The 24673-nt window shown below is 33.4% G+C and overlaps 1 protein-coding gene across 1 annotated transcript; it reads right to left on the bottom strand.

Annotated features, from left to right (window-relative positions):
• Nucleotides 1-5331: 5331 nt before the first annotated feature.
• LOC142350628 (uncharacterized) lies at nt 5332-19343 on the bottom strand. Its single transcript, XM_075402532.1, has 6 exons — nt 19222-19343; nt 18420-18832; nt 17568-17758; nt 12140-12443; nt 8651-9040; nt 5332-6104 (listed from the first exon to the last, which is right to left on the bottom strand). The coding sequence occupies exons 2-6, from the start codon at nt 18826-18828 to the stop codon at nt 5773-5775; spliced, it is 1626 nt and encodes a 541-aa protein (XP_075258647.1). The 5' UTR covers nt 18829-18832; nt 19222-19343; the 3' UTR covers nt 5332-5772.
• Between the last annotated feature and the right edge of the window lie 5330 nt (nt 19344-24673).

Raw genomic sequence — 24673 nt, 5'->3', positions numbered from 1 at the left:
GTAAGAGTTTTGAGCTGCATTTTCCTAAAAAATCCTCCCATTGCAGCCCCACTCTTACATCATTTTGGGTGGAAAAATTCAATCCGGGTTCTGAAAATGTGTGAATTTTTGGAAGTTTATCAGACCTGTCAATTCCTGTATTTGGGCTGAAAAATTAACATAAACGTAACCATTGCACTGAATTAGGACTGAAAATAGACTAGGAGTTAAGTTCGAGATAGTTTCGTAAATCAATGTAAAAACAACTGAAAGAGATGAGACAACAGTTTGATTTCATTAACGAATAATCTTCTGAAATTTGTCAAATAATTTCTAGAATTATATCCGGTAACAAACTTTGAAACCGCCTACTTTGACGTCAGCAATTAAAGAGCTGAAATTTGTATAATCTACTCTTTAATCGGCTAATTATGATTGATTAACCACCAAAGGATACCGAATCGTCAAAATTACAATTCTGGAGGGGGGGGGGGGGGGGGTGGTGCGGCTTACAAAATTACTGGAAATCTGTGAGGGGACAAGAAATGAAATCTTCTAATACTCCTAACAAGTTTTAGGCGTTGCTATTGAAGTACAGAAAAGTGAGCGGGCAGAATAACATGAATAAACTGATCAAAAAAGACTTCAAGTAAACTTCATCGAAATGAGGAACGATATATACGAGCTCAATCGAATCGATCTAATTGAGCTAGCGACTGATCGATCTAATAAAAATTATAAATAATTTAACTTATTTATAATAATTGATCTGAAACTAGGAATAACTCTTAACTCAAAGGCGTAATACAATTGACGGTTTTGTTTATAGGACTAATTTATTCGAAGCAATGAGTGACTATTAAACTTTGGACATAAGTTTATTTTATTATCTTCAGAAGATGTTGTCTACAATATTTGTAACTTTCTTTTAAACAAATGTTTTTTTTTTTGGTTCACGCTAACATGAAAAATTATTTGTACGCATGTTTTCGTAAACAGCAACATGAATAAATGAGAGAAAACCAAAAGCAAACTGTTCAAGTTGTTTTTAGTATAATATATATTGTTTTTGAAACTGTTTTTTTGTTCGGCTTTAATATATACAAAGATATTTGACGCGCGCCGAAATAAAATGTTTTTGTGCAAAAATCTCGATATCGGCTGATTGCATTTTCGATTTATTTTAGGTAACTTTACCAAATCTTCCCAGTATTATATAATATCATAAAACACCGGGGGGGGGGGGGGGTGTTGAGTACGTTAATTCTCAGTTTACTCTAACTGGTTAAACTTAAGGAATATGGAAAATATGCTTGAAATGTGGAACAAATGCATTTTTGCATGCTATAAATTGCCATTCCTATTTCGATACTGGTTAGTATTCGTGGAAATTTCCCAAACACATACAATTGCTGAACTTCGAAAGTTGTCGTAAAATAACGTTTTAAATCTGGTCAGAGCTTCAAATAAGAATTTGTATTAAACTTGATTGCAATATATATTCGAATCTTGCAGGATTTGTGTTTGATTTCTAGCCAAAAGTAAACCTTTCTGATTAAAATTCATTTAAAATCGGCACAAAACATTGTTAATGAGAACTGTGTCAGGAAAGACGGGATCACCAAATATATGCAAAAAACTCAAAAATTTCGTCTATTGCACTTTTTTCTAACAACTTTTTAAGTAATAACCTAAAGCGGAAAAACTCTCGATGATATACAAATCCTATGGATAGGATATACTATAAAAAAGATATGGTTGAAAAAAAAAACAATTTGATCCAAAGGGTCATTAGTTAATTTTTTCTTAAAAAAAATTGGACGTGCTTATTGAAAAGCGGAAACAGTATAGTAAATATAATATCGAACTACACTGTCACTCCTGGCATATCCTCATGAACAAACTACTGGTCAAAGATGCCTGCTCCGTGAGACATTTTGCCAATGATTTGTCTTCTTTATATTATTACTGAGGAAGCGATTTTGTTTTCAATTATTCTCCGCAAAGAATTAACTTTAAAAAATGGCACAAAAATTGATAGAGTTTTGATGATTTGCTCCTACATTATTTTCTCAGTTGCATCGCAGAAACTTTTATTTTGTTTGAAGAATTTGAAATTGGGCAATTTAAAATTTTACATAAGTTTTGATAACGCCTTTGTGAAAAAAAAACGGTTATTGTCAAGACATGTTCTGCTTTGTTTCTGATTTACAGAGGAGTTATGAAGAAAAGAACAAACGAAGAGCAGGCCAAAAAGCAAGAGAAAGAGCAAAAACTTCGTCGAAAAAACTTGTTCTCAGCGCGTACAATTTTGAAGTTGGATTGTACAATTGAATTCATTATTTCAATAATTCAATGATCAATTTAATGATTTTTTCATCTTCAACATAAACAATACCGCAGAAATCCTAATAAGTTGATAAGAACATAGTAAAAAAGTAAACATTTGTCTTTTACTCACTCCGAAGACTCCTCGAAGCATTCATGTCTATTTGGAAAAAACATGAAAAATTCCTGCATATTAATGTATACTACTTTAAATTCTAATTCTATCAGTCATTTTCCAGAAACGTAAATAAATATTTTGTTCATATACAATTTTTTTTGTCAAGGAACGCAAATCTTTCCCGTTAAAAATGGCAACAATGAACGGTTTTATAATTTTTATGCAAAACTGCATTTTGCTGGTCACAATTTAATACTTTTATAAATATCTACTGACAAATGTTCCGTTTTCTTTGATTCTTTGATCTTAGAAAGATGCGGTATATCAATATGAAATACTAAAATGAAAATATATCACATCTAAAAAGTTGTGTATGTTTTTTATTCCATTGATTTATTTTTCTTGGCTTCTTCAAAATAAGAAAGGCACTTTTCTGTTTTAGAAATGCATGGTGTATAGCTTACCAAAACGAATATGTTCCCAAAAAAATGAAAAGAAGATTTTTAAATTCCTATTTAGGAGTTATTAGTTGTTGTCAGTGTTCGATATAGCAACCATTCAATTGAGACCAATTTATTTTGACTTCAAACTTTTTGGCCGTTCAGAACACTGGCGATAGGTAACTTTTTGACCGTTCAAAACACTGGGGATATGTAACGAGCGTGAAAAATGTAAAAACGAAAGATTTCATCTATCTGGTTAGTTGCTTACGCAGAGATATTAGGGGTTGACAGAATTGACGTTATGGATTTGTCCGATGTTTTCATCTGCTCAAATCCCGGGTGGAGGTTTGGTGAGGAATTTTCGTAAAAAATGCCGTGAAATGCGGTCAAAAAAATAATTTTCACCGCCTAATTCTTACATCTTTTTGCTGTGAATCGCTGTGAATTATTTTTTTCACCGCGTTCACAGTATTACTGCAAAAAAGAATCTTCATTACACGGGTTCGAACCTCTGACCCACTGAATGACTTCAACTTCTTATTTAACTGCGCCAACTCTCACGTTCTTCATTGATATTTCTTGTGGAACCTAATCAGATTGAGTAAACATTGGAAAGCATATGCGGTGAATTTTTGTAGCAAATGCGGTAAAATTTTGCAAGAAGTTTTTAATTTCATCGCAACCACCACAATCACCAAATTTCTTACAAAAATTTACTGCATTTCTTACAAAAATTTACCCAAAAACTTCGACCCAGGATACGACAAAAATGATTGAATCCTCGAAAACTGACAAAAGAAAACGGAGAGAAAATCTTTAGCACATGTTCTACATTGTGATGAAACGGAATTTTTGCACGCGATGTACAAAATGTACATAATCTTTTACACATTATAATGTTTTTTAGGGAGAACTGTGAATGCAAAATACTTGAATATTCCGGTGAGCTAATAGTTTACAGAAATTTTTACGTAAAATACCCAAGTTTATATTTTCTGTTTCGTACGTTCTATTTCGTGAACACGGTTGACAGAACAGCGCCTCTTTTGGTGATCTTTCTAGAAAGATCACAAACTGTCAAGCACTTGAAGAATCCAACTAAAAGTCTTTTTTATCTATCAGAAAGAAATGTTATTTTTTTTAGTTCTTTTATTCAGTTGAACAACAATGTTATTAGGTATAATTGAATGAAAACTGAGAAAAACTTATTTTCCAACACTCTTTCAACCATTGATTGCTTCAATTAAGGACTGAAAAGTTCATGGTTGAAAGGATAAATTATATTGCTAGTAGGTCACAAATATTGGACTGAAAAAAGGACACAAAAATGATTAAAAACTGAATATTTATAAGGGTCGCTATAAGGCTTCAAAATAACCCTATTTTAAACTTATTAATTAAAACCAATTTTGTATGAAATTGGTACACTCAAAAAAATTAAAAGTTACACAGGCTTCGGGTGAAGATCATAGGGAAGATATTCAGAATGAGAGAATCATAGTTTCTGTGTAGCGGTTTTTGGTTTGCGAGAAACAAAGATGGCAAAATCACATAATTCTATGATAAGTCAATACGATGTTCACTTCCTAAATTGTTAAAAATATATGGCAACAAATAATTCAGTCAGAAAACTCTCATAATGCAGCTGAATGAAAATTCGTACAATTTTCATAAAGTTTTCTTTGCAAAAATATGAAAATGTTGTGCCATTTCTACAGCATTTATTGTAATATGAGGCCTATAGCTAATGTAATAACCGACTATAAGATTAAAAAGCTCTTAACCGAAAGTCTCATACGTTGCAGCAAGAACATGCTTAGGTGCCAATTACAAATAGTTTTTTCAAATGTTTGAATGTTTTTCACCGATGATTTCTGAACAATTATGCATAATACATTTTGGTATGAACATGAATTAATGTTTTAATTGATTGCGTGATAGCAACTTTACCGTTTTTATTATAATTACTATTGCGCTAAAATACGGAATTTTGCGACAAAGGCATTGTAAATTATAACGCCAATTATAATTGTTTTATAGAAATATGTGCAAAATGTGTACAATCTTGTACACATTTTAATGTTTTTTAGGGAGAACTGTGAATGAAAAATACTTAAATATTCCGAAGAGCTAAAAGTTTACAGGGATTTTTACGTAAAATACCCAATTTTCTGTTTTCTATTTTGTACGTTCTATTTCGTGGGCACGGTTGACAGGCTAACGGCTCTTTGCTGTTTTGCTGATCTTTCTAGAATGATCATAAATTGTTAAGCATTTGAAGAAACCAACTAAGTGTCTTTTTTATCTATCAGAAAAAAAATGTTATTATTTTTAGTTCTTTTATTCAGTTGAACAACAATGTTAATAGGTATAATTGAATGAAAACAGAGAAAAACTTATTTTCAAACACTCTTTCAACCCTTGATTGCTTCAATTAAAGACTGAAAAGTTCCTGTTTCAAAGATTAAATTGTATTGCTTTTAGGACACAAATATTGTACACATTCACAATAAGTTTAAACTATTTTATCACGAAAAATTCTAGTTTTTACCAATTACATTTATACTCGAACAATACTAGACAATATTAAGAGTATATCTCAACTAATATTCTGGTAAATATTTTTTGCAGTTACTTTATTTTCACTAATAGTTTACAGCATCAAAACGAACGCAAAAGAATATTTGACTTGTTTTCACAAATTTGGTCAAATGAGACAAATCAAAATGTCAAAATGTAAGATTGGCAACAACAGGAATCATTTTCAGAAAAATTGTTGACACATATAAATATATGATGAATTAATTGAAGTATCCAAAATAAAATATGCAAAAATAATCAAGACAAAGTTTGGGTTAAGTTTTTTGGTTTTTTGTTTTCCAAACTCTTTTCTCTTCTCCATTTTTAACCCTCTAGTCTCAAAATGCTCCGTTTTGTTATGACGTCATCATCATCAAGGTCATCGTAGTCAACCCCAATATGTTGTCGACTCGAATTACTATTCTCATCAATTGTCTCAATTGTGACCCCTATAGTTTTCAAATGCCGAAGAGGCGTCCAAATTGTTAAAATAGTTGACGTATTTTCCATAGTCTCTAAGTCGAATCGGTAGACAATAGAAGGAAGAGTTTTAGGTTTCTCAACTTTCTCGACCAATTTGGTATCGATATCGTCATCTGCATCTTCATCTGGCTGTTCTGTGTTTGAAAACAGTGACAGAGTTTCGTTATTTGAATCTGGAAGAAAAAAATTAGTAGAGATTATGTAAGCAAATTAAACAAAGAATTTAGGGAGTTTTATGGATTATATATATATATATATATATATATATATATATATATATATATATACTCAGGGTTTGGGTTAATATCATTTGGGTAAGTCAATATCAGCACTGCGCACGTTTAATTGCAAGTCTTATATCAGTAATGATTCAGAGCTATGACCAGGTCACTTTTTACGCTTGTCAGTCCAATAATCAAATTTGGAGAACCGTAGAATTGTGTAAAGGTTTCTGGTTCCCTGGGCACAATGATTGTTAGCGCACATATTTCTGAGAAAAATGAATAGTAATTTTGAGTTTGAGGTTGTTAAGAAGTTATGGCAAAGACTAAATACCCGGAAAAGATTCCAAAAGAACTCGTAAGGCTGGTGAATGAATTTCCAAGATTTGTTTATGAAAAATATGAAACTGTTGTTTCGTTTTCTGTAACATTGCTTGTGAATTGACGCCATTAATTGAAATAATTAGTGATTAGAATATTAAAAAAACTCAACTCATCAATTTAAAAGTTCCCCAAAATAGAAAAGTATTGCAAAGTTCTCTTAAATTTATGCATTATAAAAACTCTTAAGATAAAGCAGTAACCAGGTTGAGGTACGCGTTAATGATTAGACCCATCAAGACTAAAATCAGCCATGATTAGACCTGTCCAGACGATAATCAACCATGATCAGACCTTAGCTCCTTTTTCAAACGTGATCGTTCTTATATCGTTTTTTTGTTTTGCTGTTTTGAACAGAACAATCAAGTCAATAATCACCCATAATCAGATCTGTTATAATTTGTTTTGCTTTGTTTGCTTTACTTGGATAGGGTGTTAGAGTGACGTTATTGTGTTAGATTTTGCCATTTGCTCTGAGTTAATTCTCCTATAGTTGTTTGTTTGCAACTCCGCAGTAGCCGGTCCCCAGCTCAAAAGAGAAAGGAGGAAGGAAAAAGCACCCAAAAATACAGGAAAATCTCAAAAGTTGGTTTTTCCAACCAACTTGAAATAATTTTAAGACATAATGTTTCATTATCATCATCCTAAAATCTACGCTCAAAATAATTATTCTCGTTAATGATCAGAAATTAGTCGTCAGTGATTAGAGTTTTGCTTGTTATTGATCATAATTTAGGTTGTTATTGATCAGAATATAGCTGGTTTCTGATCAGACTTTAGGCAGACTTTGACTAGGAAGCTCATTCATGGGGGCAGACTTTAGTTTGGCGCTCGTCCATATAATCAAAAACGCACTTTACTACCACCCCCCCCTGTGCGTTTTAAACTGTCTGATCATTGACGCATACCCTGACTTGGGTAATCTAAATCATTAATAGCGAGTGCCCCCCGCCAAAAGGATTATAGTTATTATATCGCTAATTTTTCATATTTAAATTAAAATACCAGCTAAAATGTTTCTGTAGGTGTATAAATCACCATGTTGTGATGTTCAGTGCTTTTGATCCGGCTCAACGTAGTGGGGTATATGCTCTACTGGGCTTTTTGGTCAGTCAATTTCGTAGTGAGTTGTGAGTGGTTTCCGATTAGTTGTGAGTCCGTCAATAATGGAATATTTCATAGGAAGTTGCTTCCAATTCTCGAATTTTTGTGAGTCTCCGTTTTGCATCAACAATCCATTTCTTACGCTAAGGTTTTTCCACTTTAGGAAAAATTTGCAATCCGAATTCTTATTGTTTGTGCAAAAAATGCTGAAATTAGGCTTCAATACAGGCTTCAACTATTATTCATATCTATCCATATCGGTTATTTATATAACTGTTTTCATATCTTTCGACCATTTTTTAATGCTAACCTTTACAAAACTGTAGCAAAAACAGCCTTTAAATGATTCCACCATACTTATATTGAATATACAAGAGATTTTTAGGGCTTCGCTGTTACTGTTGATTTTGCACAGAATGACTGTTTGCAGGGTTTAGGATGTCATTAGATTTTGTCTAACCTCTTTTTTTCATTTCAGAAACAAATTTTGCGATTCAGCATTCCTTTTATATCAATTTCAGCCATGTACTTTGAAACAGACCTGATTTTATCATCATTCGTTTAATCTGTAATATTTGTTCATTTTAAGTTTGTCATAAAAGCAAAAAATTTAACTCTTTTGCAAAATCAGCAAAAAAACTCCTCATCACACACCATTTTGCCAACTTAACAGTTTCAGTAGTTTTATTTTCAAAATGTTCATGCTAACTCCCTATGTTGAACTTTGTCTCCTCTTCTTTTAAGCCAAAACAAAACTCTGACGATTTTGTTTGGCGACTTCCTAGCAATTCTTTTCTCAATTATTTTTGGTTTTTTAATTTTTTTTATTTTATACTTACCCTTTCTATTCTTAACGCATGTCTAATTTGGGGAAAGAGATTCCTATCGTACTGGAATCGAACTCCGGATCTCTCAAAAGAGCGGATCTCTTTTTTGAACCCTCCACTCCCACGATTGTGTTGACGTAACTTTTATTTTTCATATTCCAAAAATACTATAAAAAAGTTTCTTACCTGTCTCATTCCGGCTAATCGCGGAACCATTTTGCGACGTCCCTCTTTTCTCAATTTTGCTCTGTTTTGTAAGAAAGTTTGACGATATTGTCGCATTTTCGGCAGTTGAAAATTCTTCTTTTCCATATAGTTTTTCCCAGTGTTTAGGTGTGAAATTGGCCGTGCTGGTCTTTTGAGTTTCGAAAGCCAGCAAGAGCAATTTGAGCATCCTACGGCTGTATCTGTCTCCAGGCTCATAGCCCACCATATTTTCATATTTTATGATCTTGTTTTCAACTGCTTCAGCTGCCATTATAAACATGTCTTTGAATTGCATAAATCTGACAGTTCCGTCGACGTTGAGCATATTTGTCATGTCGTAAAAAATTTCAGTTCGGCGAATATCATCAGCTGAAACATTTAAAAGTATAATATTTATTATTTTGGATCCAATCTGATCTAATGTTATATTGACTACATACAACAGAAAGAAAAGAAAGATATATTCTGTTTCGGCACCCCCTGTGTTTTTTATGAACCCCAGTTACAAATTTTATGTTGTTATACAGCACGTTAATTTGTAAGAAAATAGCACGTGCGTCTGGGGGTCATAAAAAAGTTACGCTCACTAAGCTGGGGGGCCGAAACAGAATAGATCCGAAAAGACGATACCCGTACCGAACTCCAAATGTAAATCAGTACAGGGCAATTTTAAATTCAAGTCTCCCATGTGATATAATATGCTCGCTTTCGTGCTTGGAATTGGCTTCTTTCAAGCGTATATTAACGGCTAAGTCTATGGTTCAGTAATGATGACGAATTGCATTTATACTGGCCCAGTAGTGAAACGCACTTGGAGTAAGGTACGTGTAGGCAGCCAATTTTAATGAGCACATTTGAGTAATTGAGTTGCGGGTACAAGTGAGGCATGCCCAAGTTAGGCTCTTTTTACAGCCTTAAGGGGTATAGAGTTAGGGCTACTTATTTCTGCGCGCGAAATAGACTTACCTAGTTCTCTTTGACTAACCCACTCTTTGAATCACTTAAGATAAACTTCATTTATTACGGTGGTAATATAATACAGTAACGGAGTAAGTGGTATACACATAGTGCAACTATCTAATAGACTGACTAAAGTCAGACGTGCGGACGCTATGTCAAAAAGAATGGAGTCTTTTCAGTCTGTGATTGGTAGAAAATACACATTTTGTATTTTCTTCTGCTGCACAAGATTTTGTTAATTATTATAACTTAGATTGAAGAAAACTCCTCGATTAGCACTTAAGTTCCTTTGATTGTTTTCTGGTAGGTATCTTAGACTTTCACGGATGGCCTCATTTTTTGTCACAGGTCTATTTTAAACATTGACTATTTGTCTTTGCTAAAATTTTCAAAAATAGAGCAATATAATTTGCGGTAAAATGTATCTTTTTGCTTGGTATCGTCACAAAAAGTGCCTGTTTTTGCCTTTAAGAGCAATTTTACATTTTTTAAAAAAGAAATCGGGAAATTGCTTATTTTTTAGCTCCTCATTTTGTAACTTAATCCAAGGGCCTTACAAGTTTGTTAGTATATTTTTAAGGCTGATCACAGTGAACACCTAACACTGTATTTAAAACAGGCAATGGTTCTCTTTCTCGACTTAATTGATACGCCAATGGCTTGAAATAAATTCTCTTTTTTGATTTGACAATAGAGCACTCAACACCTATCCACCGTAGTTCATTTTGTCAATTTTGGATTGAAAAAAAAACCAGCAGCAATAATGCATCAACAATAAGAACTTATCAGTTTGGTGTCAAATTTTATCTTTTCATATCACTTTTTGGTCTGAAATGGTCAAATTATACTTGATTAGGTTGAAATCTAAACAAAGCAATTGTTTTTTCGGAAGAAAACCTGTCTACTGTGTCTGTAAGCACTCAAGTTAAGATCTCAGACCGATATCTTGTATTTCCGGTAAAATAAAATGACAAGGGGCACCGTCTCAATTAAAAAAGATGAATTTATTTGAAAGTGCATGAGAGTCTGAATGCTCAACCTTCCATTGAACGCAAAAAGGATAAGAAATGAACGCACAAAACCCGATTTACGAACTCAAGAGAGTTTGGTGAACCCACGGAAATCTAGTGCAGTCAACCAAATATGGACATAAATGCACGAAAATCTGGCAAATGATTTATTTTCTGGTAATCAGAACTGGTTGTCCTGAACGGTTTTGACTTAGCAATTACCAACTGGCAATTAACCCTGCCTGGTCAGTAATTCTGATTTCCCAAATTTTAGACCTTCTAATCTAGCCCATAATTAGAAAAACAAGATTAGACCTCCTAATCTAGCCCATAACGCAAAAACGATGCAATAAAAGTATTGTGATCCATTCACTTCTAAATATGCCCAAACACGGTAATTTCAAAAACAATTTTCTCAAAATGGTCGATGGTTTAGTTTTGGGTAAACACAAAAAGTACCCTAATTTAATTCAATATTACAAGTGTTCTGGACCATTATGTGGCACCAGTTAAAATTGAGGAACATTGCAAGGCCAATGTTGAACTTTTCAAGTAAATTTTTTTAAATTTTGCCACTCATGTCGACACTTTAATCAACTCTTTATGTCGTCACTAGATAATGTCAAATTTTCTCAACCAAATTTCCTTGTTTCAAATAAAATGATGTAAAGTTTATCATACTTGCGCTTAAAAATTGCGTTAAGCCGAAAAAAATTTGTCTCGTATGTGTAAATTGGTCCCGTGTACCATTGTGATAGATTCATATCAAGTCCACTGGTAGCTGAGGTATGGCCGTTCTGCGATGCATGGTCAAACAAACGCGTTAGAATTTTTCTGTTTATAATTATCTTTTGCTGAAAGAAGGTTCATTGGGCGCATAAAGATACAGCTTTTTCAAAAACTTTTGACCAATCAGATTCGTTGAGATTTCTCAAAACTTTTTCTTTGTAGATGTACTTTTTAGTTGCAAGAACAAAGTGCTTTTAAGGAATGGTTATTTTTTACAACACAAAGACCATTTACTGTTCTCAGTTTCCATAAGAATATCATATATGATTCTTACTAATCAGTGCAAGAACATACAAAGATATAGGTACGTCTTTTATAGAACCATAAATTATCTGTGTATAATCATCCCGGGACCCCAGGGCAAGGTACAGACTTATAAAAAGACAAAAATGCTTGACCAAAATGTAGTATGAAAAGACCATACCCGACTAATTTCAGCTATGGAAAGACTTTAGCTGGACTTTAACTCAAGCTAGTTTTTACCTTGACTCAGACTTTTCTCAAAAGACTTTAACTGGACCCCAAATTTTCTTAAAAGACTTAAGCTCCACCCAAATTTAGGGCTGGACTTTTGCTCAACCCAATGACTGCAAAGAAGCCGTACATATAGCCGGGTGACGTATAGCCAGCCTATATGTACTATACGCATAATTGGTATATATCGCAAATAAATTAACAGATTATTACAAGTTATTCAAAGATTCCTTACTTGTGATATTGATCATTCTGTCTCTAAAAGATACTCTGGCTCTGAACGCGATCTGAACTTCGAGTTTATCGAACATCATCGGATTCTTTATCATAGCGTTCCTCAATCTCTTGCAATCCGATTTCTTTTCGCATACGAAACTGAATTGTTGATCTTCTTTCAGAGTCGAATATGGTTGCCAATCATAGAGGAGACGGATTCTTTTTATCATTGGAATGGATCCCTCTCTCCACGTTATTCTCAGTTTTTCGATCGGGTAGACGTCAACGTCACCGACTGTTAGATTATTGTACGTATTGTTGTTCTGAAAAATAAAACCCGATGTCTATCTAGATGTCCTACGTAATAGAGGTCCTTCGTAATAGAGGTCCTACGTAATAGAATCGAAAAAAGTATACATATGTAATTTACAAAAAAGTGAGCAAGTTACGTTTCTAATGTCAGTTATTTTTAGAATCTGCAGCAAAAATCTCTTTTTTTTTCAACTCACACAGCTAGTCTTCCCATTATTTGTTCACTTATCTTAGAGCGGGCTGGGGTTTGAGCGTGTTAGTGAAATGAGAGTGTCAGTTTAAGCAATGGGTTGTAACAGTTGGGGGAGGGGTGTGGTGCGGAGGACCGTCTGAGGTGACTTAGTTCGCCTATAAAATAAACGTCTTTTACACCCACAATTAAAGTAGTTCAGCAGCTTTGGTAATGAATAACACCACCCAGTGAATATTGGCGTCGAGAGCTTATCAAACTCCGAGGCGATACCGAGTTTTTCACTAATTTGAGATGTAGATAACAGTCGTCTGGGACTGTTTTTAATCAACTGCCGTTGGGATTACAACAGATCCAACTCTTACGTCACCTTGAATCTAATTAGAATACATTTTTCAGCAATATTTTTTCACAATTTTTTAAAGTAAAACAGTGGCTAGTTAAGAGTGGCAGAAAAAGTCTATTCTCAAAGCAAAGTCTCGCAACGGTGTCAGATTGTTTCAGTATTTACCAAGTGCTAACAAGTTATTTCAACATAAGTTATGCAACTGTCTTTATATCCAACAAAGTTGAAAAAATTCCCGGAGTTGGTTGCCATAGTATTTCAGCGCGCATGAAGACAATATCAATAACAACCATTACTGAACCATAATATAATTGCTCCGACCCCTCTTGAGCGGGGAGGAACTATATACTAAAATGGGTTTTTTTGTTCAGACAATTTTGGCCGATCGATATAATAATCGTAGAGAGTTGTGAATGGTATCATTAGAAAGCTTGTCCAGCGTAGAATATGGAATTCAAAAGATTTTTTTTGATTATCGATTTTTAAAGGGAGTTACCGAGGTTTAAAATTTTGTTAATAGCAGACGATCTTACCTTGTTTTAATTCACATTTTCCTTATTTTCAGATTTTTGTTAATTTTTGGGGAAAAAATGTTAAAATTGTTACCACTAGTGTAATTTATTTTTTCTCTAAATATAGAGTAGGGTTGCTGAATTGTTCCATTCGTGTTTTTGACTAGAATTAATGCTAAGTTTTTTTGTAATTCTGACTTTTTTCGTCAAAAATGGGAGCAAATACGATTTTTAAGCCCTCTTTCTTCAAATTTGCGGAAATTGGACACCATGAAACTGCACTCGCATTCTTTTTAAGCTCAAAAAAACTTTTGGTACTCTTGCCGGCCTTACGAGTCTTCTGGAATTATATTATTGCGAGTTGTTGGCGACTTTAATCTCGATAGGTATACAAGTTTCATGATTTTTTTGATATACTGATTTTGTTTAAGAGTCTTCTGGAATCATAATTTGGCCACTTTTTGCAAATTTAAACTCGATATACATAATGAATTTTTTTTTGACAAACTGAAAAATTTTGTATAGAATTGATATATTTCGCAATCATTTCAACAATTGTTTATTTTGTTTTGCTAGACGCGCAGCAATATCTGGGCTGATCTTGATCGCGCGATGGCTCCTTATGATAATTTTTTTTTAGATTTTAATGGTGCGCGAACTTTTTTTCAAAAGATTTCCGCTATGTAAATGTTTTTTATGTAAATAACGGACAAGAAATTCAAATCAGGGCTCGTTTAACGACAGAAACTAATTACAATGATCAAGACCCCAAAGAATTTTATTATGTATTCCGAGTTAAGCTCACGGTTTTTTTGGCTGTGACTAATTGTTTTCGTAATAATTTTATGGTTTTCTTGCGTTTTGGTTTCATTTGTTATACTTTTTGTGGCCCAATAACTTAGTGTCCCCAGTCAAAGATCCAGTTAGCTTTTAGAAGGAATAAAAGAACCTAGACGTTTCTTCAGTTGTTATCTAATGTCTATTATGAATTTGTTTTGAGAAAATGTCGTTGAAATTTTGAATTTTGCCACTATTTTCTTCTATTTCTCAATTTCGGGAGCTCTCTCAATAAAAACAGGCATAGACCGACTTTCTGTGAGTATTGAAATAATGTCGGTAATGGGTTTACATTCAAATAATGGTTTCTTCATTTTGGTAATACCCGTCTTCAATTTCTCTTATGTTTTTGATAAATACAAATTTTATGACTTCATTTTGTTTCCTTGTCGAATTACCACATTATTGACAAGTGATTTTAAAAGAAGACAATGTAAGAAAAATTCACAACTTTGAAGAAAAGCGTATCTGGATATCTAAATGCTTTTTGTTGAATAGTTTCTGCTTTTTGGGCTGAGATACAGTTAACTCGCAAAACTTTTTGCGTTTTTTTTTATTTTGCCTACGTTTGTATTTCTTTTCGTTGTTTTACGCTATACACCCGATAACGATAGTTCTTAATTGCTTCCCCAAGGCGGATAACTCAACTGAGTTAGATGTTTCAGTTTATAGCTGTTTTTTCTTATGACTTTCAAATTAAATTTTCAAAAAAATTTTTTTCATCTGTGTTGTTCTCGCTTTTTTGTCACCATGTACATTTGTTGATTCAAATATTTAATATTTTTACGCTCCTGTTTATACGTTGTGACTGATTGCTTCCAACGTTTAATTGCAAAAAAAGTTTTCGAGATTTCTAAACTGTTCTTATTTTTGGATTCTTTTTGTTGTCATGTCTAAATAGTTCTTTTAAAAGGAAGGATCGTAGGTCTTAGAATGAAAAGAAAATGACAGTTTTCAATGTTTGCAGCAGGTAGCATTTTAAAATTACAGTACCTTGAACAGTTTCATGTCGAAAAATTGTTTGAAGTTTTGGCTTCCTTTGTTGTAATCCTAAGTCTCCTATGGTTTTTGAATATATTTTTTTAAAAAAAAAACTTTGGGTTTTTGAGCATCGTCTTTTTTAAATATTTTTTCGGTCAATTTGTAGCTCAGTCACTGTAAACACAGGTCACAATCCGTTTCCAGTGAGCTAGAATTTAATCCGTATAACGGATTTAGCTCCAAACATTTTTGGCTTTGTTACTACTGTTACTAAGGGATATATAAAACGTTAGATTTTTATATATTTGTACATTTCAAAGGAATTTTGGTTTGTTTTTAAATTATAACAATGATCGTTGATTACATTGGTTTTGAGGTTTTGCGCAATCGAACATTGGATAATGACATGTCTCAATTGTTTATATGTAGATATAAATGAACTTCTTAGCGATTTCAGTTGATATCTAATGACATTAACAACTTTGAAATGAATTGTTGTCAAAAAATTTTAAAAAATTTTTGAGCTTTGCAAATATTTGCTAATTTTCGCAAATTTTTGTCGACCTGTTAAACTGTCCCAGTGGGGACAGGTCCCGTATTTTTTTTAATGAAGTATTGGTTAGCTAATTTTGTTTTGGTTTTTATCTGATGCGAGTTTGATTTTGCTAGGATTTTTTTTATAGACATCGAGTTTTGGTCGTTAATGTTTGTTGTTTGATTTTTTTATTGTCCTTTCTAGTAATCTTATTATCAACATTTTTCATCGGCCCTCTAGCGTAGCCTAATCGTAGTTCAATGGCTGTTTACTGAACGATGTGTGTTTTCGAAAGTTTTCTAATTCTTCATCATTTGGTAGCCAACTAAGTCAAGAATGTAGATGAGCCTCCTTGTCAGTATAAAGTCTAATTCAGACTACCCAGAGCCCAAACAGACTGATCTATGTCTGACCAGTAATTATTGCCGTCAGCCCTCCGACTGCGATACATCTGGCCAGTGATTTCTGCAGTAAAACCATTTTTCAGAATATACATAGTTATTACAGACAAAATGTCGAATTCGGAAATTTCAAAATGGCTGCCCCCTCATGGTCATATAACCATGTCAAATAAACATACAGTAGTAGTTGTGTTCGCATTTTTAATTGCTACTATTACCAATACTACTACCACTTCTACTACTACTAATTAATAGAGGTGATGTAGGTGGAGGTGGGGGTGGAGGGGGAGGTGGAAGTTTGGGTGCCAGACTTAGTTGTGGTGTCTGAATAGTACGCTCAATGGTATACTTAGAGGCTAGTAGAGATTTATGATTTTTACTGCGCGGCTTAATGCCCCTCGAGATTTACTCGATTATCCCGTTTTTGATGACGATAAAAAGAAAGCGTCTGACGGAACATTAGTGATTCGAAAGGGTTTTTAAAAAAGCAGAACTAATCTGAATGTTACAAACTTTGTTTGAGAGCAATCAAGAACGCTTTTTCAAGCGTAATCAAGATCTATGAGAATTTTTGAGTTGAAAAAGAAACATTTTTTTTTCGCAGAAACAATTGTCTGGATATTATCAACAATTTCCCACTTTTACAATTTCCCATTTCGTTTATCCATAAAAGAACGCAAATTGAAGACGGCCAAAACCTGGACCACCCTGGCCTAGACTGGATGTTAATCTTGCATGATCTTGCAAGATTTTGCAAAAAATATGTTAGTTTTGCATGGTCTTGTTAGACAATGTTAATCTCGCAAGATCATGCAAGACGGTGTCAATCTTGCAAGATCTTGTGGGACGATAATTATCTTGCAAGATTCTTACACGTGCATTTAGTCAAGCTCTGCTCTCATTGGTTAGCATTGAATATTTGCGCCTAACTTTTCACTTCGCGCCGAAATAATCAGTTATATTGAACATATTTCAAGACAAAAACATATTTTTAAACTGTTCGTAAAATAAATATCTCCTTAATTTCAGCTAGCCAAGATTAAACTAACTTTTGCATTAAACAATACAAGCTTAACTTGAGAACAACTTTAAAAGATTAGCATCTAAAATCGACTCGGGCAATGAACAGACAAGGACCGAGAAACATTTCGTACGAAAAACTTCGTTATAACTTCGTAATAACTTCGCTATTAGCCTAATAATGTTTTCTATGTCTTCATTGATTTTTGAGAGGTGATCTTTGAAGCCAACCACACTAAAGACACTCTGGGGGAGGGGGGGGGGGGGTGGAAGGGATTGAGGTTGGAGGTTGAAAAGGTGGAATCCGACTAACCTCTTTCTTTATCAGCTCAACTGTCGCATTTTTGATTTCTTTAGACCACATTTTGACTTTGAAGACCATTTCGGGTGTTTTTGTCAACTGGTTTACCCAAAACGTGGCTGTGTCTTTCATGAGCAGGCAAACAGGCATGAAGTAGAAGAGATCTAAGCTGGCGTGTTTGTATACGTCGATGAAAACTCCCTGACAGACATTTCGATGATTCACAGAATAGAAGTTCAAGAGTTACTAAGACGCATAACATCAATTGAAACCACTAATTTCAAATGACGAGTAGATTTTACGAGAGTTACTATATAAAGAGAAAGAGAGTTTTATATATATATATATATATATATATATATATATATACACACACACACACACACACACACACACACACACACACACACATATAAATATATATATATTATATATATATATATATATATATATATATATATATATATATATATATATATATATAAAATTAACGAGAGTCGTTATATATAGTGCCACCCATTTTCTTCGCCCATTTAATCATGGTTCAAATTCAGGGTCCAAGACATAGACATATCTTCTAGGGTTCTGTAGTGAGAAAGAAAGAAAGAAAGAAAGAAAAAAAGGGCGGGGGGGCTCTAATGACTGTTATTGGTCAGAATGTGTAACAATAAACGCACTTTTCCAACCCCTCTTCCATCCTCAGCCGTCCGTCTTTTTTGTCTGATCACTCATACACTTATCGACCGGGTTCCTACCATGAAATGCTGTTTTTTTTACAATTCTTCAAAGAAAAAAGTTTTCAAATTTATTTTTTTTTTTATTTTCTGTGAACACTCTTCGAAAATGTCTGTTAAAACAATTCCTTATAAGGAAACCACGTGAACAGTTCTGGCAGAATCATGTTCCCTTGAAGACCACCGTCAGTCGAGTTTTTAGACGCTGTATTGTTGTTTGTTGTATTGTTTTTGTTTATTGTGTCACTGATTGAGGTGATATTACCTGCCGGTAAAGTTGCATTTCCTATCACGTCTTCTGTCGAATTCAAACTTGTGCCGTTTGACGAGGCAACGATTGTTGAGTTTGACCCAGAAATTTTGGATGAGTTTACTGGATTTTCGGTTGTTACTGATTCTGATGAGCTGTTTTCACTGCTGCCGAGCTTCTCTGCGACAGTTCTGTTGTTTTTCTCGACATTTGTCTTATTTGTTTTCGCTCTGACATTTTGTGGACATAATGAGACGATTAAGACCAACGGCAAGGCAACAATTCTCATTTCGCTGAAATTCACTCGAGTTTTTTTAACTTGGAAATGGAAGTGAATATTATAAAAATCTTATCGGATAGCAATTTTATTGGTCCGCTTTAAGCTCTTGATACCTGTTCAGAAAATGGAAAATTGCAGCAAAACGTTTTGTGAAAGGTTTCTAGGGCGGGGGGGGGGTGTTTGGAAGGGGGGCTATAATTGGAGCAATGACTACTCATTTGGCCCCCGTACTCAATTGTTTTTTAACCATAGGAACTTGTTACCTAACATGTCAAAAATTACAACCACTGGTCAAAAAATGTACCAATTATGAACAGAATGGATCCTTAAAAAATAATTTTTCCCCGATATAAACTGCTGGTTAATTTTCAAAATTATCAGAAAACAGAAATGCCAACTAACCTGATATACTTAATTAAGGAATATCAGAACTATTTGAACGCGAACTTGTTTTTAAGGTCTTTAAAGAAGAAATCGATGATAAGTCAGCATTTTACAGCAAGGCGGGAAGGGTCTAAATTTACTCTTTAGTTGAAGTGATCCATGCTTAGCTCAATTTTGCATCAAAATCATATTTGATTACTATGTTGGAAAAAGGGATATATTCTGCCCCTCCCCACATACTAAATTACGCGATAACCTTAATTGAAAAACAACCGTCAGCCCAGTAGTGATCTCTCATGGTTAAATTTAGAGAACGTATCTGATACAAGTTTTGTTCCGACCCCACTTGTGGGGGAGTAACTATATACTCAAATGGTTTTTTTTCAGACAATTTTGGCCGATCGATATATTCATCGTACAGAAATGTGAGTGGTATCATTAAAAAGCTCGTCCAGCGTAGAAATCGAATCAAAAAAGATTTTTTGAATTTCGCATTTTTCGAAGAGTTATCGAGAATTAAGGTTTTGCGTGAACACCGGACAGTTGGCATGATTTTAGTTCAAAATTAGATTTTTTCTATTAAATATTAATTAAAAATTACATTTCACGCTTCAAAATTTTGTTTTGACAATAGAAAAAAGTAGATGAAAAGGCTAGTCTTTGTCTCATAGGGAAGTTTACTATCAAAAAAAATTCTAACTCAATTTGAGAGCTGTTTTTTTTAGAAAACTTTTCATATTTTATTTTGTTTTATTTTTTGCATAGAGATTAGTCACTGTTCATATCCAAATTCCGTTAATGACAAAATTCATCTACAATCAAATGATGCCCAATGAACAAAAAATTCGTTCTCAAGGAAGCGCTCATGTTTTTTGGCTTTGACTCTGAGGTTTTCGTAATTTTTAATGAAACTTTAATTCATTGTCAGATTTTACTAAAATTTTGGAGTCCTTTGGCATACATTCGTTGATTAAAAGTAAAATAGGTTTTTCAATGAGCATTAATTGAACCTATCCAGAGCTTTGATTTGATAACTAGTGGCTGTTAAGTCTTTAAAAATCATTTTTCGAAATTTTTTCGAAAAATATCAGATATTTTACTGATTTGTAGATCAATCTCAGTATTGACAGGAACCCACCTTTTCTACTGCAACCTATCTGAATCTATTTATCGGTTTTATCTCCTAATTTATGGCTTGGTGACTTCGTTACCACAAGTCCTCATAATTTCAGAAAAAAAATTGGAAATATTTTTTTCGTAATTTAGGTTCCATTTGAAATCTTATCTCATTATCCTATTAATGAAAAATCCAATTGCCTTAGAGATGACGTTCACTGGATCATAGAAAAAGTTATCAGAGAAAAGTTTATGGTTTAAATGTCTTCGACAAATTCATCTTGCACACATCTACTGAATTTCGGGTTTTTGCCTGTATTTGTTGTTGCTTTCAAAGTCATAGGACTTATTGTGATGTCTTTTTGATGACCTATGAATGAGAAACATCCTTGTTATTGCAACAAGTTACAATTTAGCGTATATTTGGCTGACATTGAAAGCTATTGAGCTTAATGTCTGTTATGAATTTAAAATAAATTTTCGAAAATTTCTTTGAACATTAATTGATCTCAAACTTATTTTCTTGAACTGCAATTTAGTCTGAGTAAAAAGAGGAACCCGTTTCTTTTTACTGCAACCAAAATATTTCTGGTCAGCGGTTTTATTTTCTAAATAAGTGTTTTATCACTTCGATGCCAGGAGGTATCAAATTTTTTTTTTTAATTTTGGGATATATTTTTTTCATAATTTTGGTTTCTTTGAAATCTTTTCACATTATCCTACTATTGGTAGTTCCCATTGGCTCCGAGAAAACTTTCAATGCATCATGGATAATGGTTTCATAAAGTTGCCTTAATGAAGTCATTAGATAAATCATAGATAAAGTTTTCCGAGGAAAGCTTACGGTCTAAACGGCTTCGACACATTTTCTTGCATTTTACTATTGATTTTTTGGTTTTTGCCTGTATTTATGGTTGTTTTCATAGTCATAAGAGTTATAGTGATGTCTTATTTATGAAATATGAAGGAGAAACAACCTTGTCTTCCCATCGAGGCATAATTTAGGGTTTTTTTTTGAAAGCTATTGAATTGAAGTGCGTTGATACTGCGGCTTTTCTAAAAAATTTCATGGTTTTTATATTTTCTTCCCACTTGATGTTTTGTTGTGACTTCTTTTTGTTGAAGAAAACAGAAGAATCCAATTGCTGTCGAAAAGTTAATTGAAAACACAAAAAAGTTCTTTACCAAAAATTCATTTTTTGATCTCTTCGACAGTTTTCTCGCTCAACCTTTTGAATTTGCCGTTTTTGCGTGATGTGTTTTCTTTATGTAGCCGTTAAATTCTGAGTGGTATCATAAGTGTCTAATTGAGGGTTGATTGAATGATGTTGCTCAATGGAGTCAGTTTATAGCTAAAGTTAATAGTCAGAAAGTTTATAATTTTTTTTCAAGGATTTTTTAAAATTTTCAGTTTTTTTAGTTCTTTTCGTCAATTTGTAAGTTATTCTCAACATTAAGAAGTCCCGTTCAACTCGTTGTAATTGAAAAATTAGCGTGTATATTTTTTATGTCGTAATTGATGTTTTGTTTGTGGGACATTAGGCGTTTTCATAAAACTTTTGTTAGTGGTCATTTTTTGTCTCTCTTTCTCTTCTTTTAGCAGATAGATCCCAATGCTTTTCAAACGTGTCCAAAGTGAAGTTTTTCCTTTTTTCAGTATAACTTTGGCTGAACTATAAAAAATTGAACTAAAAATACATAATAATCAGATAGGAACTGATGATTTCACTTACTTCAATATTTTTTGTTTTCGCAAACTGTAATTTTTCTTAGTTTTTCTGCTTCTTTAACACAAATTTCTATGGCTTAGTCTAACCAAACGCAGGTCTTATTGGTTTCGTAAAGAATGTTCTTTTTATTCAATTTTTTAAAAGGTTTTTCTGTAAAAGTTAATGATTTTAAAGAGTTTTGAAATTTTTTTGTTTAAATAAATTGGGTTGATTTTTAATTTTGACCTATTTATTTTTTTGTCGACGTTCGACTTGTTACTTCGTCTCAATAAGGTGACTTCCAATCTAATTTGTATTAAGGAAAGAGTTAATTTTCATAGCTAAGGCTTTATCCGATTGTATTTTGACATTATTACTAGCTCCTTCTAAATTTCTTTATTGAGTTTTTGCCGTGAAATTTTTGATTTTGCTTATTTTGTTGTTTGATCTTTTTCTCGTAGTCCTTTTGGCAGCTATCATGAGCGCTGTAATGAGGCATGACATTATGCGATTCAATTAGCAGTTTGGGTGTGTAACGGTTTCTTTACTCTCAAAGATCCACTTTTGATTATCTCGCAATTTGGTTGTCCTTTAAATCAAAAATGCCGGTGAGCTCGGGTCGGAGCATTATGTTTAAACACACATTAACGAGCATCCTTGTTTTAATTAGGCTGAATGACCGCTGGAAACAACTTACTATTATTGTTATAGGAAGCTCGATCACTGAGAATAAAAGGTCATAATCGTAAAGGATAGCTGTTCCTTAATAGATTGTCGGGACCTAACAAAGCTCAAAAACTCACTACCACATCGCCTGCCAGTCCTCTGTAAAAATATCTTCTGTGGGCTGAAATGGCTGCCTTTTCTTTTGTTAACCAGTTGAATTTTATTTATAGCCATGAGTTATAATTAGACTCTTGAAAATCAATGTGAAAAGAGGTTTTAAACCCCTAAATTTTTCTTTCAAGTGAATTTAATCTAAACTGCTGTATTAAATGCTGTTTTAACATTTGTTCAAAAATTCCCGAAAACTTTACCAATTTTTTTTTCGATTGCAAGTTTGTTCCAAATTTTGAATGCCTTTTTGTGGGACGAAGTTTTGCTTACTTCCAGTTAAACTAGCTGCCCAGTGTGACATTTTTTTGAGATAAAACGTCTTTTTTTGAAAAATTTTTCAGTTTCTGGTTTTTACCTGAAAAAATCAATTCTATGGAACGAAAATTTTTTTAAAGCTATTAGAAGCACCTCGGGTAGCATATATAATTTCGCATGCAGATTCTCCGAGCTATCAATTATCTTTGCAAACTTCTATTGCCCAGTTTATTTGTCATTTCAACCATGTCATTTGCCCCTGCAATATAAATTCTGAAAAGGAAAAACCTAATTACCCAAACAACATCCATTTACCTGCAAGAGCTGCATGAAGCCGTATAAATTAAATACTTACAACCACCATAGCAAGACTTTTTTCAGCTGAGTTTTGAAGTAAACGTTGGAAGTTACTATTTTGTTTTCTAACGATCTGATATTTTTACTGGTGCTTCGTTAGAACGATTTTTTTCCGCAATTATTCTCAATTAAACTTAAATTCTCTATTTCTCCCATGACTTCTTGTAAATTTTCCTCCGAATACCCGCTGTTTTCTTTTGTTCGTAAGTTTTTGTACATTTTGGTGTAGTAAACGTGTTTAAAATGTTGTAAATATATTTTGAATTGTATGTAATTTCAAAATTTCGTTGTTATTTTAACTCATTCCTTAGAATTCAATAAATAGAGCCACAGACAAGTTTATATGCTTTGTAATTAACTTTATTCGATTTTAAAACCGATGTTCGAAAACGAACGTCTCAATGTTTGTCTCGCTTAATCATTTTAATTTTTAATTGAAAATTTATTCTTCTCGGCAGTTTGAATATCTTGTTCTTTTTTACATAAAGACCGTTCAGTCAATACACCATGTGAAGCAGGTTTTTTTTGGGAAATCTTTGAGCTTTGAGGCAAGAGCTAACAGTTTCCGCGCAACCAGCTCATTTTGTAGCCTAACGTTGATGTTTCAATGGCAGATGTGGTTGAAGAAGGGAAGCTGTTAGTTGGACTCATGTACTTTTGTATGGGTAGGTGCATTTCTTAGTTTAGTTTTTTTTAAAGTCTTTCTGAGGGTCTGTACTTCTAAGGGTCTGTGTTTTTTGACAAGCTTTTAAGTGAATTATGGGAGAATAATACGAAGGGTGAGAAGCTTTGTAAAAATGATGCGTCAGCAAAATGGTATGAAAAAATGTACGCGAAATCTCAATGGATATAGGGGTCAAAAATGGGACTGATTACCTAAAAGCCAGGGATTTGATGGCGGTACCATTTGACAGAGGCTGCGGTTTCTGTGATGAGGAAGTAAATGTACAGAGAAATACTTGATGATGTGCTAAACTCGGATCAGTTCCAAAGAATCAATGGAAAAAAGATGAAAATTCGGTCAGAATTGAAAAACAGATAAATAACAGCTCACAACAATTGATGCAACAGGGGAAATTAGTGACAAAAATTATCAAAAACACAGATCAACTGGTTCACAACAAGTGATGGCCTAGCAAAGATACATCAGAAAGATACACCCCTCCTGTCTTTCGACAGCTCGTAGCGGTTATGAA

This window comes from Convolutriloba macropyga, chromosome 12, assembly GCF_964194025.1.
Source record: "Convolutriloba macropyga chromosome 12, txConMacr16.3, whole genome shotgun sequence".
Taxonomy (NCBI): domain Eukaryota; kingdom Metazoa; phylum Xenacoelomorpha; order Acoela; family Convolutidae; genus Convolutriloba; species Convolutriloba macropyga.
Note: the sequence above shows the minus strand (reverse complement) of the source record. Positions and strands in the feature narration are given on the sequence as shown.